The sequence below is a fragment of the Hemicordylus capensis genome, chromosome 5 (assembly GCF_027244095.1).
Source record: "Hemicordylus capensis ecotype Gifberg chromosome 5, rHemCap1.1.pri, whole genome shotgun sequence".
Taxonomy (NCBI): domain Eukaryota; kingdom Metazoa; phylum Chordata; class Lepidosauria; order Squamata; family Cordylidae; genus Hemicordylus; species Hemicordylus capensis.
In genome coordinates this window covers 193,241,640-193,259,214 of record NC_069661.1, presented here as the reverse complement: position 1 = coordinate 193,259,214, position 17,575 = coordinate 193,241,640, and the positions used below count along the sequence as shown (strand labels likewise).

General features: G+C 43.3%; 1 protein-coding gene across 1 annotated transcript; it reads right to left on the bottom strand.

Annotated features, from left to right (window-relative positions):
* Positions 1-4,905: 4,905 nt before the first annotated feature.
* On the bottom strand, positions 4,906-5,799 carry LOC128327432 (mRNA turnover protein 4 homolog). Its single transcript, XM_053256232.1, has one exon. It carries the CDS (start codon positions 5,797-5,799, stop codon positions 5,050-5,052), a length of 750 nt encoding a protein of 249 aa, XP_053112207.1. The 3' UTR covers positions 4,906-5,049.
* Positions 5,800-17,575: the final 11,776 nt, after the last annotated feature.

Here is a 17,575-nt window from a genome sequence, read left to right as displayed (position 1 = left end):
AATAGCAATAGCACTTACATTTATATACCGCTCTATAGCCGGAGCTCTCTAAGCGGTTTACAATGATTTAGCATATTGCCCCCAACATTCTGGGTACTCATTTTACCGACCTCGGAAGGATGGAAGGCTGAGTCAACCTTGAGCCCCTGGTCAGGATCGAACTTGTAACCTTCTGGTTACAGGGCGGCAGTTTTACCACTGCGCCACCAGGGGCTCTGATGCATGATGCCCCTGGATCCATGCATGATGCGTGCATGAGCATGCTTGCCTGTGTGTGTGAAACGGCACCCACATTTTGCCTTGATCTTTCAGTTGGACATTGGGCTGGGGAGGGATGCATTCAGGCAGACATTTAACAGGTGCAGTTTCCCTTATCACTTCCTAGAGATGCCCCTGATAAATCTCTGCCTGACGCATCTCTGATCAAGGCAAAGTGTGGGTTCATGGAACCTCATTTCTAAAGCCATCACCATATACCAGACTGTACAAAGTCTTTACAGCTTATATGGTGCAGAAGTTAAGATGGGCATCTTAACTTGCAATTTCTTTTCTTTTTAAGGCACAAGTGAAAATGTAAAGCAGCTTAACTCGCATTTTAAACCAAAGTTTTTTGGGTTACTGAATATACATACAGATATATGTAGAGCTAAATATCAGAAAGAAAGAGTGGGGCAGAGCATTGAAGCAGCAGCAGACCAAGGAAACAATGACTGTGAACAAATATGAAAGAATGCATGAGAGCATGAAAGGTAGGGTAGTCCCCCCCCCCGCAAACCCTTTTGCCTCCCCAAAACTGTCATTTTCAGACTGGAAACTGAACTTCACACAAGTTCAGCACTAGTATCAATACAGCCTGAAGAAGCAGGTTTTAATTCATACCAGCAATACAGGCTGCTATTGATTAAAATAGCACACAGCCTCTCCACACAGTAGAGACATCATTTAAAGGACATCATGTGGTGTAGGAAAAATACCGGCTAAAACTGCTGGTTGAATGATTAAAAGACCCCCTTAAACATATTTTAAAATGAGTAAGGTTATTTATTACTGATCCAGGCAATAACAACAACATAGTTATTGCCTTGTTGTGAAATCCCACACTACATTAAAATAATAATAATAATGAAGGAACATTGCCAGCAATTTACTTTGTTAACTGCTATGTGAAAAAGTAGAAGTCTCCAAGCAGGAGTTCTTCAGAGCTAATGGCTTATTTTCTAATTGACTTCTGATGATTCCTATCAGATTGCCGTCAGACTCTAGCTGGATAAAATCAGTAAAAGAAAGTCTGGGCTTAGTGACGCCAAGTTTTTTTGTTTTGTTTTTAATCTATCCTTTGGCATTATCAGGGAAATTGATATGTGAATTGGCACCAAACTTAGCTGTGAACTTTACAGATCAATGCTCAGTGAGCAAAAGGGGCAACAGAGCATTGTGGCTTGGGATTTCCATGGGGAAAGCACCATATACCATACATCTGTTTGTAGTCTTTTGCTTTCATCCCCTTGTGAGAACCACAAGCAACTGTCAGTAATAATGTACTCCAGCACTGAAGGATATGGTTCTGTTTATATAGTAACTAGATTTTTGGCATCTCCAGAAGGGGCAGGGGGGAAATACAGTCTTCTCATCACTCTTCTAGAATATTCTTTATGTGCATTTAGAGCCAACCCTATTCAGAAGGCTTAGGACAGACAACCAAAACATAAACCTCACAGAAAGAGAAAGTAATTTTTTAAAAATTTACTGAAATGTCCTCTCCCTTTTGAAATTTAACCTTGAGCTCCAGAGGCCACCCCAGACAGGCAGGCCTTACAATGCTTTCACAGGTATTTAGACTTGGATGTGATCATCCAGGAATACCCCAAGGTATGAAACTAAGGGAGGGGAGCAAACTCCATCCATGATCAGAATCATAAGCACCCTCCAATCACATGGCCTGCCAATCATCATTACTTGTCAGGATTCAGTCCATTTGCTTGCAGCCATTCTCTCTTTGGGTCCTTCCTGGCGATGAACTGAGCAATGCTGAAAGCTTCCGCACAAGTTCAAAGCACCATCTTAGTGACAGTCCACAATGCTCCCACAGACTACTGCACACCTTCCTGTCAGGATCTTACTCTCTAGTCACATACTGATGGAAGACCTGATGTGGTTTTTGCACCACCACATGCTGTCCAGCACTTGCGTTCTGAAAGAACCAGCAGCTGCCACAAAAGCAGAGTTTAAAAGGGAGCAGGTTCTTCTCAGAATGCAAGCGATGGCCAGCAGTGGCACTGCAACAATCAAGCACGGTCTCTCATCAGTATGTGGCCAGAGAATAAGATTTTAATAGGTTGGAGCACAGAAGCCTACAGGAGCATGAATACAGTCCGTAAGATGTGCTCTGAACTTGTGCAATTTATTGTCATCTGGAAGGACCTGATATGGATCATAGTGATCTAGTCCTGCACAATTCCTACCTGGTACAAGAACTAATATAAGGAGAGACTTCCCAATTGTGTGCATCATGGAGGGTGGAGGGCAGTCTCTATGTATGGTGGTGTGTGTCTATTTATTTATTTATTGTTCTCTCTAGAGGAATAATTGGGAGCGGGGGGAGAATACTCCAGACTGCAAGAGCAGTGGTTGACTAAACAAACAAACAAACAGACAGACAGAAAGGGGAAAGACCAAGTCAACTCGAACAGAGTTGAAGGGAAGAAAAAAAAAGAAAGTGAAGGTAGGGAGAGCTCAACTGAAGCTGCTATTTGTCCCAAAGCAGAAGTGGTCCAAATGACTATAGCTCTCTGTAACTGTCCACACTATGTGTGGTTACAGTATCAACAGGAGCATGCTAGTAAGCACCACCCTAAGCCGATACACTCCTTAAACCACACCGCTCATGGGCGGAACTACGATCGGGCAAGGGGAGACAGTTGTCTGGGGGCCCCACTGCCTTGAGGGCCCCCCAGAGACATGTCACATGACTCCCCATTGCCCAGCCCTAAGGTCCCTCACTCAGCCAGTCCCCCTTGCCCTGTTCGCCCTCTCTCCTGCTTGTCCCCCTGGCCGGCCATCCAGGAAGGAAGGAAGGAAGGAGGCAGGAGGCAGGCAGAGTGGCCAGCGCTGGCTGCCCTTACCCACCACAGTTCTCTAGCTCTGCCCAGGCCGGCCAGCCCAGCCTTTGCCCGTAATGGAGGTAAAATGTTAATTCCTTTTTGTGGTTACCCCCCCCCGCCAAATATATAAGGGTCTGCTTGCTTGCTGTAGGGCTTTGATATGGTGGGGGGTGGGGAGGGAGACTGAGAAGTCTCTGAATATTTAATTTGAAACAGATTGGAAAATTTGCTGACATTAAAAAATATATATCTAAAAAGTCCTATAAGTGGCTTGTTTCATGGCAGAAAATTACAAAAACTTCTGGAACAAACAATATTATATTGTATTGTATTTATTCATTCATTCATAAACGCACTTATGTTCAAGTTGTTTTGCAACCCAGAAAGTCTAAGTGAGAACTGTGAAGCATGTGTTGTTCTTTTATTTTATTTTTCTTTAGAAATGCCAAGCTGGTTGGACATGTCCTGCATAATAGGGCAAGGGGAGACAGTTGTCTCGGGGCCCACTTCCTTGGGGGCTCCCCAGAGGCAAGTCACATGACTGACTCCCCCAGCCACACACCCGCCCGGGCTTCCTTCCGTTGTTTTCGTCCTCTGAAATTGATGTGAGTGTTAAGACCTGGAGCTACCAGAACAGCATGTCTTTCTCTAGTACCATTAAATGACTTGCATCGTCCACAATTTACAAATATATATATATACAAATTTTTATATATATATATATATATATATATATATATATATATATATATGCTTTTTGTTACCACTATTCAGTCTCATTTAAGATTCCTTTACTTCATAAGCTGAGCTTCGGGGGGGGGGGCATTTTAAAATCCTGACTCTGGGCCCACTCCAACCTTGTTACGCCCCTGATGCAGTATGCCGTAATTAGCCTCTAATGGCTCAGCAGGGAAATGCTTCACTATCAAGCAAGAGGTTGCCGGTTCAAATCCCCGCTGGTACACCTATTTTAGGCAGCAGCGATATAGGAAGATGCTGAAACGCAGTGGAGGACTGGGTCTAAAAATATTGGTTGCCAGGAGACAAAGGGGGCCCACCCACAACTATAAGGCTATCATTTACATTTTATAATAAATAAATAAAATTTTCAAAAATACGTAAGTGGAAAAAAGGTACAATTAAAATTTTTGCAAAATAAATATATATATTTTAGTAATTACAGTGTACATATATTGTACATATTACTGGCAGTATACAGTACAGATTGTTATAATTGAATTTTTCATTTTAAATTTTTTAAAAATAAATGGTGGATATTTTTAAATAGTTTGCTTCTACTGAACATTTTACTCATTAACAGGTAGTTAACTTCAAAAGCATATTTCAAGCAGTCCACTATATTAAGAGCATTCGTTTGAGTTCACTAGATGATTGTGTGAATCTGTCAATAATTGTTTCTGCTTCCAATTCATCTAACAATTCCTTTTCATATTGTCTAATGTTTAAGGGGGCCCACTTGCCATCGGGCAAGCTGACACCCTGGCCAGTCCGCCACTGCTGAAATGCATCATCTCATACTGCACAGGAGATGGCAATGGTAAACCCCTTCTGTCTTCTACCAAAGACAACCACAGGGCTCTGTGGTCGCCTGGAGTCGAAACCTACTTGATGGCACACTTTACCTGTATGCAGTAATTGCAAGTTTCCCAGTACACCTTTCATATGCCCCAACAATTCCACCATACATTTAACATTTTCCACCTCTCCTCCCACATGCCACCTCCAAATCCACTCTTTTATTGCATGCAGCTGCAGCCACCTTTTACAAGACGGCATGTTAATGCATTTATAAAGTTTGTCCTCAGATAAATAAGAGTCTCTAGTTCATTGGCTGAGTCCTGTGCAAACTAGGAAGAGAGAGCTGCGTGATTCCCAGAGTACCCCCTTTGGGGTGCATAGTTCCCATCTTTCCAAGTATTTCTTCGGCCTAGTCCTCCTCACTCTCATCATCATCTTTCTCCTCCTCCTCCATCCCTTCCGCACTGTCCTTGGTGCCTTCCACCAGCTGCTCGAAGTCGCCCGTCTCTGCATGCCACACGCTTCTGATGGTCACCTTGAAGTCCGCCATTTTGTAGCCAAAGAGTTTCAGGATGCGAGCTTGTTCAGGGGTCAGGACGTCCCCCTCTTTGCAGACCTCGTAATCTGAGATTAATGTCACCACTCCTTTCTTCAGCGCCGTCGGCAATCCCAGCTGCCGCAACTGAGGCTCCATGGAGTGTGGAAACTGCTCCAACGGCCCCATATCCAGGCCGACGGTGAGGGTGGCTTTGTTTCCAGCCCGGGCAAAGTCGGATTCTTTAAACTTTGAAAACCAATCTAGAACTTCATCTTTGGTGCGACTAGTAAAGAGAAGACCAACCTCTCCCCGCAGATGCTTACTGACCTGGTGTAAGTTATCTTTATATTCATCAGTTGGGCTCCGTCCCAATGCCACCATCATAACTTTGTTTTTTCCAAAGAATATTCGGCTGTGTTTCCAGGCATTGCGAATATCCTTCAGTCTGTTGTTTCGTACGTTGGTGAAAGAAAAAATAAAGAGGCGTTTGTAGGTGTCCACACATTTCCGGAGCTCTCCTATCAAGTTCTGCTTGACTTCCAAGCCTTTCTTGGTGGTCTTTGTCAAGGAAACCTTCTTATCCCGCTTAGACTTTCCCAGAACTGTCTCCTCATTGGTCATTTCACTTAATCATCATGTGACTTGAAAGTTTTGACACCTGAATTTATTTATTTGCTTTTTCTCTCCCCTTCACTTCCTCCTCCCCTTTTGTGTTATATCTATAAGATTCAAAGCTTGCAGATAGGTCCTGTATCTTTTTTTAAAATTTACTGATCCAGTTAACATTTTTTCAAATAAAAAAAATATATAAACATCAATAAAATAGTTTCACAAACAAAAATGCAATAACAGTACAATAAGAGCATTGCAGGGGATAGTTATTGGACACAAAAAATAGGTGGGATTGTAATATAGAGGTGTCATTCTTATTTTAGAAAGAACATTCCTCCAAAATGCAACATTTCTCCTGGTACCATTACAGACATTCAAATGTTTGTTTGTATATTAGATAATAATATACCAAAGGTTTATAAAACAATCTGGTGTCCCCCAATAAATTTGAAGTTGTATTAAATTGTCCATCAGTGCAATGTTCCACAGGAATGCATACCATTGTTCTATTGAGAGTAATACTGGGTTTTTCCAGTGGCATGCAATTTCCATTCTGGCCACTGCTAAACTGTAAGCCAAGAAATGTTCATAATCTTTATACTGTTCATAGAAAAGGTTATGAGTCTCATTAATAGCAATGGCTGACATGATGCACAGCATTCCTGTGATAGTGCAAACCACACTGGAGCTGCTGCAGATGCATAAGGCAGCCCCAACACTGTCTAGGATGAGTAGTCACACAAGCAGTGCAGCTGCAGCTACTCTCATTCACCACAAAGGAGCTGATCATTATGAGAGTGATCAACTGATCATCCACAATTTATTACAGTTGGGGATCATGGGAGTTGTAGTTCAACAGCTGGAGAGCCACACATTGCCTCTCCCTGCTCTAGTTGCTCATGCTCCATTTATCAATGAAAATGATTATCCCACAGTCTTAAGAACATATTTTTACCACTTGCAATAACAATCTCATCATGGCTTTACCTTGTCAAAATTGCATATAGGAATGAAAACTGAATCTCACATCTTTGCAAGATCCCACATGCACTTAATTTCTATTTTATTAGCCAGCACTTCCTAAGGTGTTTCTGTTAGAGATGATGTTATTCTTCTTTATTTCCTCATTATCATGATAGCTGATGATGTGTATTCTGCTGCATGAAATCAGAGGGTGTGAAGCAATAATTTATGCTGTCTGCAAAAGAGTTTTTTGTAGTGCTTTCTTTCTGCCCAAAGGGATAGATACTGTAAATGCAAGATAAGTTGTTATTCTTGAAACATATAGTTCAAGACAGCTAAGGAGGTATTATCTTTCCCTGCAGCATAGCCTCTAGAAAAACTATGGAAATTTCCATCTTCACTTGAATTATCTCCTCCCCAATGGATCTGTAAAGCTGTGCAGATTTGAAGACATTTGATAAGTTTATAGGTGTCTATAATTGAAAAAACTTTGTCTGATGTCTAATAATAAGATCCCAATGAAAAGAAAGACGTGTGTAAAGAACATGTCCCAAAAACCATCTATAAATCCTGGGTTTTCAAGAAACTTCCATAGTCAATCTAGAGATGGATAGAAATTGCCCTAGGAGTTTGAGTAATTTATATATTACCTAAAAATAGCCCAACCTAAAATCCTGACTTACACAGTTGGATTTGACTACAATTTCAGTAATTGGTTATGGGTCATATCATCCTAGAATGTTTTGAAGCTGCAAAACGAAGCATGCTCACTAAGCATGCTCAGTAGAATATGGCAGGGATAGGTAGGCTTCAGACCTGTGGGATCTATTTTCTTTTTACTAGAAACTAGAGGTAATCCAATCAGAGCTAAGAGCAAAACAGTGGCTTGGGGAGAGGAGGCAGTCAGTCAGTCTTTATTAATACAGCCAATGGCCAGAATTACAAAAATAAAATCATTTAGAATTAACAACTTCATTCCGAATAACACCACAAATATAACAGAATTTAGCAACATTGAGTAAGTTCTCCTCTTTACAATCCTTTAAAATTAAATTTAAATAATCAGTTTCAGTTAATCCTGGAAACAGGATAAGTTGAGGTGAAATGTATTTCTTCCTAATATCACTGTAAAATTGGCAATACAAAAGAACATGAGCCGTCGTCTCAACTTCTCCCGATCCACACGGACAAACACGGCAATGATAAGGAATATTTTGGAATCTCCCCTGCAGCACAGCTGTATTCAAGGCGTTACAACGGGCCAAAGTTAAAGCCCTACGAAATTTAGGTACTGTAAGAAGAGATACATATCTGGCTGGGGAATAGCTTACAGTTTCGACATTCAGGAAAACACCCCTAGGAATTAAACTCCTGTCAATCTGAGATTCCATATCGAGAATCCTTTCCTTAAGTCTGCCCCTAGCCTCCTCATAAGGCAAACTAAGGATGGCTGCAGGTGAAAATCCATAGTACTGCAATCTCGCTTCAATAGCTTCCAACCAGGCTGAGCGATAAGAATCTTGAAAAATCAATGAGACAATACCAATAGGCCTAAACATCAATTTGAGCCAATAGCTCAAAATGAAAAGCCATGCCCAGGCTTCAACTTTAATCAATCCTGCCTCAAGGCGCAGCACTACTCTGGGCACACAGCCAGGTACTTGAAAGATGTTTTTCAGAAAGGTTGATTGTATTGCCTCAACTTTCTCGAAATTGGAGTATAGCCCCAACTGAACACCATACAGTAGTTGAGCCCTTACCTTTGCATTAAATAGTTTGATGGCTGCTGGGACATACTGAGCACCTCTAGAGCGGAAAAAGGACTGGATCAAATTAGCACTTCTTCTTCCACTCTGGATAACATAATCTCTGTGCAGTAGTCGTGATCCAGTAGCAGAAAAAACAATCCCGAGATATTTGAATTGTTTCACTTGTTCAAGTTGGACTCCATTAAAAAACCAGCGATGTAAAATAGGACGTCTTGCAAATACCACAATTTTAGTTTTGGAACAATTAACTTCCAGCAGATTCAACTTACAATAATCATCAAGGGCACGCATAGCTCTCCTTAAACCCACTTGAGTTCTAGATAAAATTACCGCATCATCAGCATAAAGCAAAATGGACAAATGTCTTGTGCCTAACTTAGGTGGATGGTGATGCAGTTGATTCAAGTGAGCGATCAATGAATTAATATATAGGTTAAACAGCAAGGGAGCCAAAATGCATCCCTGTCTAACTCCTCTAGATACCAGTACTTCCTTAGTAAGATGCCCAACTCTAGAACAACGAACTCTGATCCTAGAATTATTATGAAGCTTGCGAATGAGGCATAGAAGATGACGATCAATTGTGGATTCAGACAGCTTAGACCATAATTTATCACGCGGGATCAGGTCAAATGCAGCCCTAAAATCGATAAAGGCGGCAAAAAGAGCAGCCTTATGAGCAAGCACATATTTCCCAACAAGATGTTGAAGGATTAAAGCCGGATCCAAAACTGATCGATCCGCTCTAAATCCAAATTGCTCATCCGATAGAATATTTTCTCTATCGCACCAATCCACCAATTTGCCATACAGATGCCTAGCATAGAGTTTAGCAATAGTACTAAGTAAACTAATTGGGCGATAGTTCTCTGGGAGTCTCCTATCTCCCTTTTTGTAGATAGGAATAATGATTGCTATGCCCCAATCACTCGGGATCTGAGTGGTTCGGTCTATAAAAGTGAATAGGGAAGCTAAAACAGGAGACCACCAAGCCATGTTACTCTTAAGTATCTCTGCGGTAATATGGTCAATACCTGGGGCTTTGCCTGATTTCAACTGGGTAATAAGAGCATTGATTTCACTGCATGACACCGGAGGCCAGTCTGATGATGGAGCCGAAATGTCTGTTAAATGGAAGACTAAATCGTCCTCCTTTTGGAATAACTTCGTGAAATGTTGCTCCCAAACTAATGGGGGGATTACATAATCAAAAAGAATAGAATTGCATCGTAACTGACAGGTAATCAGTCTCCAGAAGACTGCAGAGTTTCTAGCTTTAGCTGCCATAATTAATTGATTCCAGTCAGCCATAACTGCTTCGCTCTTTTTGCGCTTTATAAGAAGTTTATAAGCTTTCTTCCTATCCATCGCCTCAGCCAATGAGGTAGAGGTCAGAGTAGTTCTGTGGACCAAAAGGGCAGCAGTAAGTTGGTGTTTAGCTTTGTAACACTCCTCATCAAACCACCCATGGGAGCTTTTTGAGATCCCACCAGCTCCCCCAGGCTTTGGCCGAGTAAGAATAGGTTGTAGGGTCTGTATTATTTTGTCATAAGATCTTAAAAAGTCTGGCCCAAGTTCACAACCACCAGATAGTATAACTGAGCGAAGCATATCAATGTTACGAGACGTCAGTAAGGAGTCCACCCTAGCACCCAAACTATCCGACCATCTCACCCGAGAGGGACAAACCTCCAGATCAGAAGTGGGGGTACAAATCACATCCAATTTAGGTAAAGTATCAAAATTTAGGAGTAATTCCCCCGGGAGGTGGTCACTCTCACACCGGATAACAATTCTAAAATTCTAAAATCCACTCTTTTATTGCATTTTACAAGACGGCATGTTAATGGCCTACCATCGAGTTGGTCATCAAGGAAATGCCCTTTGGAAAAGAATGACTAAATCTAAACTCTAGTGCAGGCAAGAAGCTGGAGAATTATCTTCCACAGTGGGCCATGTGGGGGCAACTCAATGGCAATACCTTGCTTGGGTCAATAAATTAATGAGATGCAGAAGAGTAAGACAGATCCTGAACTAGCAACTACATAGATAAAAATGTCAGGTGACAACTGCACAGACTCCAGCAGTGCTGTTGAACACCTCATTGATTAGACTAATTTGCCATCCAATAATCTATTATCACTGTCACTTGTAAGAAATTGTGCTGTACCACATATTTCAATGTGCTTTAACAGTGAGCTGTACTCCTAGATATCGCAACGCACAAAATAGTACTGCTCAGAAGAACATATATATGGTCACTGTAGTTAAATTGATTTGACCTATCACAACATGATTGAAAGGGAAGTCATTAACATAAGGAAGCTCATGGTAGGGCACATGTTTAAATGTATGAAATTACTACTACTGCTGCTATGATTACTATGAATATTTATATACCACTTTTCAACAAAAGTTCTCAAAGAAGTTTACACAGAAAAATACATAATAAACAAACAAGATGGTTCCCTGTCCCCAAAGGGCTCACAACCTGAAAAGACCCAAGTTTAATCTGACATCTCAAGATTAGGGTAATCTTGGATAATAAGTTTAAGAACCCTTGAGACTTAGAGAAGTCAGTTTAAGGCAATCTGCCAGTCCCTGTTGGCATTTTACTGTTCCCAAACATTAAGCCAACAGGAGCTCAAAATAACATTTTCTTGGCTCATGTTGCATTACTTTTCTAGGTAATTAACTTAACTGTAACAATGTGTAAACTTAGTGTCCAACGTCTGTATGGATCATTCAAGTCCCAGCACTGTGGGCCACTGTTTATTAATTTTAGTATCAGTTTCAGAATTTACGCTGAAGATCTGCCCCATTGGCAAAAACATCCTCTGCAAGTCACCATGCAGATCAAAAGTGCCATGACCAGTAATAAAAAACACCAAAGCACCATAGCAACATGGAGTAAATGGGACAACTGAAAACAATGTTCTACATGATGGACAGGCAAAGTCAGTGTTCTTGAGCCAGCCTCACTGGTGTTGCAGACAGTGGAGTATCGGGGGGGGAACGGCGCCCAGGGCAAGCTCTGACCCTGAAATGGCGCCCCCTGCCCCCACATACCTGTGAGGGCGCGGCGGCACCCCCCAGGCGGCAGATCACCGGTGGTGGCGGCGATTCGGCGGTGGCGGGTCACCCGTCGAGTGCGGCATGCGTGCGGCGGCAATTTGGCGGCGGCGGGTCGCCTGCCGATTGCGGCGGTGGCTGGTGGCTGGCGGCAAGCTGTAGCGTGGCCCGAGCGGCGGCGGCGGATCGCCCGCCGAGGAGGGCAGGCAGAGCGACGCCGAGCCTGCCTTCTGGCCTGGCGTCGCTTCCCAACTGTGCAGGCGCACCTGCGCAGTTCAGGCCAGAAGGCAGGCTCGGCGTCACTCTGCCTGCACTCCTTGGCGGGTGATCCGCCGCCGCTCGGGCCACGCTACAGCCCATCACCGCCAGCCACCAGCCGCCGCCGCACTCGGCGGGCGACCCGCCGCAGCCGCCCGCCACTGCCAAATTGCCGCACGCCTGCCGCCACACTCGGCGGGCGATCCAGGGGGGGCGGGGGGAAGCTACTTTTTGGCGCCACCCCACGTGACCTGCCGGGGTGGTGCCCAGGGCACGTGCCCTGCCTGCTCCCCCTATCGTTACGCCCCACAGTTGCACAATTATTGAAAGCACTTGTGCAGTGCTACTTCCCTGTTTCCCCAAAAGTAAGACCTAGCAGTAATTTCTGATGTACCGCTAATTGCCCTAGTGCATTTTTTGGGGCTAAAATTAATATAAGACACTGTCTTATTTTTGGTGAAACACGGTTATATCCAAAGCAATCCCTTCTCATGTAGAACACGTCTGAGGCTGACTTCTGAATTCAGAGTAGCACTGGTCGAGCAAGATCACCAGTATTGCCTTGTGCATCATGTGGACCAATGATTCTAATCATGCTTTTTGATGTTCAATTCAGCTTGCTGTTATGGGATACCCCTGATAAGGTTATATTTGTCCATAATTATCAGGGCCAGCCCATCCACTAGGCAGACCATCCACTAAATGACCTAGACAATCACCTAGTGCGCCAGTTCTTGGCAGACAACACAGCTCCCTGAGCAAAAGTCAAGTGAGCCGGGGCCATCTCCTAGGTCTCTGGCTTGCTTTCCTCCTTCTCCCCCCACCACAGCATGCTCTGTCCCCACCCACCCCTGTCTCCCTCCAGTTTCTAATTGCAGCAGCTAGTCAGGCAGGAATGTCCACTTTGGTTTCTCAAGTGCCCAGACCCCAAACAAGAAGAAAGTGGTGCATGTCACAGTAGGGATGTGCACAAACCAGTTCGGCATTCTATTCCTAGAATGCCAAACTGGTTTGGGAATCAGTGTTCGAGCCGGTTCGAACCCGGGGGCTAGGGTTCCTTTAAGGATCGTGGAGCGTGCTCTTACCACCACCACCCCCGCGTGTCCCCTGCCGGCAGTGTGCTTAAAACGGTCCTGCGTTCTCCACCATTGAATCCACACAGTGCTGTACAGCAGAATTGTTCTGAAAGATTAGGCCCATAGGGGGAGTTCAGTTGTCTTGTCATCAATTTGCTTTGCACTTTTTGTTGATCAGATTGCTTATATCTTTTCTGACCTGGATGCCATATTAATTGCAGATATGGATATGGATGTGACTGAAGTTTCCACTTGCCCTGTTACTTTGGATACCTTTCATTTTTTTGCAACTCGATGATGTGGACAACATTCTTGAGAGGTGAGACCCACAACTAGTCTTACAGATCAATATTTATCCTGGTTAATTAGATCCGCCAAAGGGAGCTGGTCACTTGGGTAGTGAAGACAACAAATGCTTCCTTGATGGAGGAGGTGGTCTATACAGCCTTAATGGAGGTTATAGTGTGACCACTCCTAAAAAGCCCTCACTTGATTTAGATCATTTAAAGAACTATATCAGTCTCCAATCTTCCCTACTTAGGTAAGCTATTGCAATAGGTTTTGGCTATTCAAACTCCACAAATTATTGGATACTGATGATATAGATTCTTTTCCATCTGGAATTTCAAGCAGTTGCGGCCATATACTGCCTTGTTTGCTCTGGTGGATGATCTGAGCTGGAAAATGTACAGGGAGGGCAGCTTTTGGAATCTTTATGGTAGCCCTCTGGGGCACTTTACATAATGGGACTTGGGCAGTCTCTTGTAGTTCTGGTCCTACATGGAGAGTAGACCAGAGAATGTGGTGGTGTGATTGCTGTTCTGCTTCATGACAGTTGGCTTGTGGGGTACCACAACATTTTATCTTGTCTCTCATGCTATTCAGTAATCACACAAAATGGATGGGCAATGTCATCCAGAGATTTGGATGTAGTGTCATCGGCATGTTGGTGATACTTAGCCCTATCTCTTCTTGCCATCTAATCCTAGGAAGGCAGTGGAACTTCTCAGTAGGTGTCTTAAATTAGTGATGGGCTGAATGAGGGTGAACCAAGAAACTCAGTGCAGACAAGATGGGAGTACTGCTGGTTAGGTATATGGCTGACCCTTGAATGATATTTCCATCTCCATCTTGGATAGGGTTCTGTTTTCACTGACTACTCAGGCTCACAGTGCGGGCATGCTCTTGGACCTGGTGCTGCTCCTGGACATCCAGGTGGAGGCATCGGCTAAGATAATATTTCACCTTCCTGGGCTGGTGTGCCAGGTATGCCCTGCCTAATCGTGGTAATTCATACCATAGTGATATCCAGCTTAGATTACTGTATGGTGCAGCAAGGTGAGGCCACTTCTGTGTTCTCAGAAACTGATTCCGAATCAGGCCACAGGGAACATGTTATGCTGGCTTTAATTAAGGCAGCCTCTAGAGGCTTCAAGATGGGTGTTTTTTTTAAAGGTTTGTGTGAGGAGCAAAAGAGGAGGAGCAAGCAGGGCAAGAGACAGTAGCACAGCAGCACAGGAAAAATGGCATTGTTATCCTCCAACCCCACAAACAAAGTCATACATACAAGGACTGAGAGGTTTTCATGATGAACCCTAGCACTGTGGAGCGGCATAGGCGCTACTTGCAGGTTTTGGTTCAAACCTTGGATGTGATCTCCCACTGAGAGTACTCTTCCCCACAGCAACGCCTGTGGAAGTGCAATGTTAGAGCCAATCAGCAGGAGTGGTGTATAGGCCAAAGGGCTAGCTCCTGCATTGGTCAGTCAGTCTTTTGTATACCCTCTTCCAGTTTATGTAACCACTAGGGTTCCCTCTAATGCATGCACGTGTGTGCGCACTCACATGTTTTTTGATGTCTGCTCAGTCAGTTTTAAACCCTGCTCAGGTTGAATTAGAGGGGTCCCACTCTGAATGCACATGTGTGCCTTGATACTGCTGCCCAGAACAAAACTTGTTCTGCACACAGATGAAAAAATATTAGAGAGAACACTGGTGACCACTCCATCCCCTTTGTTGTTTTGCTAGTATTTTTGCCCCATCTTCCTATCTAACTGCCTCATTTAGAATGGCAGCAGTCACTTAAGAGGCATCCCCTCTTTCTCTCACTGGAGCCTGAGTGACCAGAGAGTGGAGAACTTACTAACCCATTGCCAGGGTTTGCTCAGACACTGACCTAGGGGAGACTCCATCAGTTATCAGGCACTGTCCTGAATCCTTGGGCCCAGTAACCAACCTCCAGATTCTTGAGGGCTGGAGTAATTGGATTCAGCCACTTCTTCAGAAGAGACATGCAGTACTGCTATGCTAACACAGGGGACTTCCACACATCCTAAGCCACCCAGCCAGCACAGCTGATGTATAGGTTGCACCCACAACTCTCTTTCTAACCACGGCTGCAATCTGATTCATAGAAATTTCAACAGTAATACGGCAGGCTTAAAGCCTATCAAGCTCAACACAGCATATTATTACTAAGCATAAGCCACAACTCATTACTATCAAGATTCCATTGTTATAGGTAAACAGAGATGCAGATGTTAGTTATCAACATCATCAGATGTCCCTTTACAGTACAGCTCAACAGTGGTATCAAAACTCTGAAAAAACAGGCTTTAAAGCATAGGCTGTGGATCAACTTTGTATGCGTTGAACAGCAGGAGAAGAAGGTGCACTCAGCAACTTTGCTGCCAAATATTTCTACTCATCAAGGTTCTCAAATGAATAACCTGCTGCAAGAGTGAAATATTATCTGTTGGAAGTGTAGTGAAGTACGAATAAGGCTCTGCTCATGCTCTCTCATAATTGCAATTTAGGGTGCAATCCAAGGCTTTTTAAAAAAGAAGTCTGGAGAAGTATAGGATTTGGTGTTACAATTACAATTACCAGATACTGCTAGTTGTTCTCTTTGTAGGGAGAAACTAGAGCAGTTCAAACCCCATGGTGGGATTGGAGACTACCTGTAGAAGCAAAAAATCTTATACAGGTAATTGCCACTGATAAAGACAGTAGCAATTCTAGTCAAAACATGTTTGGACTGATTGATTAGAAACTGGGGGAATCAAGATTGGACCCTTTATTTCTCAACCACAATGCAACATTGGGACTACTTTGGAACATCTGTCAACCCTTCTCCCATATTTTGGCATGAACTACTGGATTCTATCTTTTCAACTGGATACATAGAGACTATTTTATTTAAATTTTATTGATCATTTTTCATCTATTTTATTAGAGTATATAGATGTTTTGAATTGGATTTATTATATACAACCTGGTCTGGATAATTTCTAACCATCCAGTTTTATTATGTTGATATTAAACCACTAGTAGGTTTAATATCATCACCATGGAAGGGTGGTATAGAAATCAAATCAACTCAATCAATCAATCAATAGTATATAGTTTTTGGATTCTTTTTTGATGTCTTTCTACTGAGTCAGACCAGTGGTCTAACCAGCTCAGCATTGTCTAGACTGACTGACAGTAGCTCTCCAAGGTTTCCGGTAGGAGCCTTTCCCAGTCCTACCTGGAAATGTCAGGGATTGAACCTGGCACCGTCTGCATACAAAGTTGATGATATACCACTGAGTTATGACCTTATTCCCATTATTCAGGTTCTTCACAAGCACTGACACTACTGTAAGTTATAGAAAATCAGACATGCTTACATTCTATTGACATCAATAAAATTTAGGCAAATGGGATTATAATTTTTGATAAAATCATTGTAGTAAATACCGTATCCTAAGTTAATTCATTGTGGGTGTGATTTTTTTCAATGCCCTGCAGGGGGCAACTGGGAATTTCAAAGACTGGTTTCTGGTAGGGATGTGCACAAAACCGGTTTGGTTCAATTCCGAACAAGTCCCCCCCCCCCAAATCTCCCCTCCCAAATTCAGTTCGAATTTGAACCAGTTAGGGTCTGGTTCAGGGGTGCCTAATACCATTAAATTTTGTCAAAAGAAGGATCAGCTTGCCACTGCTGAGGGCTTCAGTGGCCTTGGGGGTGCTGTTGTGACTGCAGGGGGGGTCCTCTGGTAGCCCCCTCCCCACACTGGCCTCCTGTCGTAAATCTGTTAGCTCGGCTAACCCAAGAGGATTTACAACCCCCTTCAGCACTTCCCCTGTGAGTTAAAAGAAAATAGCAGCGAAGCTGCATGAAGGAAAACAAAAGGCTCACAAAGAAAATAGTAAATGAATCAAGTCCCCTGAACTGAACTACTGTAGGTACCCCGCTCTAACAATAACTGAGTAATAACTGAAAAGAAAACACAGATCAAGGAATGAAAAGAACGAAGGACACTAGAACAAGGAATTAACAGAACAGAGCAGGAAAGCACAGAACAAGGGCAAACTGGAACTCGGAAAAGTTGGGAATTCAAAATAGAACACGGTCTGCAGTCAGCGAAAGTTGCTAACAGCATCTAAGTAATTCACAGACTGCTAAATATATATGGCTCAAGAGAACCAGCAGCCAATCAGGCTTCCCTGAGTCAGCACGTCTGCTTCCTCTCTTGTGATCTCCTGCGCCTGCGTGTCTCCCACTGAGCTTTCCTCTTGAGATGTCTTCTCAAGACAGGTGAAATCCCAGCCTCCTCCTCCTCAGGATTCATGTCTGGCAGCTGTTCCGAATCCTCAGCTACAG

What these genes read in the sequence shown, in the direction of transcription:
- LOC128327432 (XM_053256232.1), bottom strand. Translation starts at nt 5,799, where the DNA reads ATGACCAATGAGGAGACAGTTCTGGGAAAGTCTAAGCGGGATAAGAAG.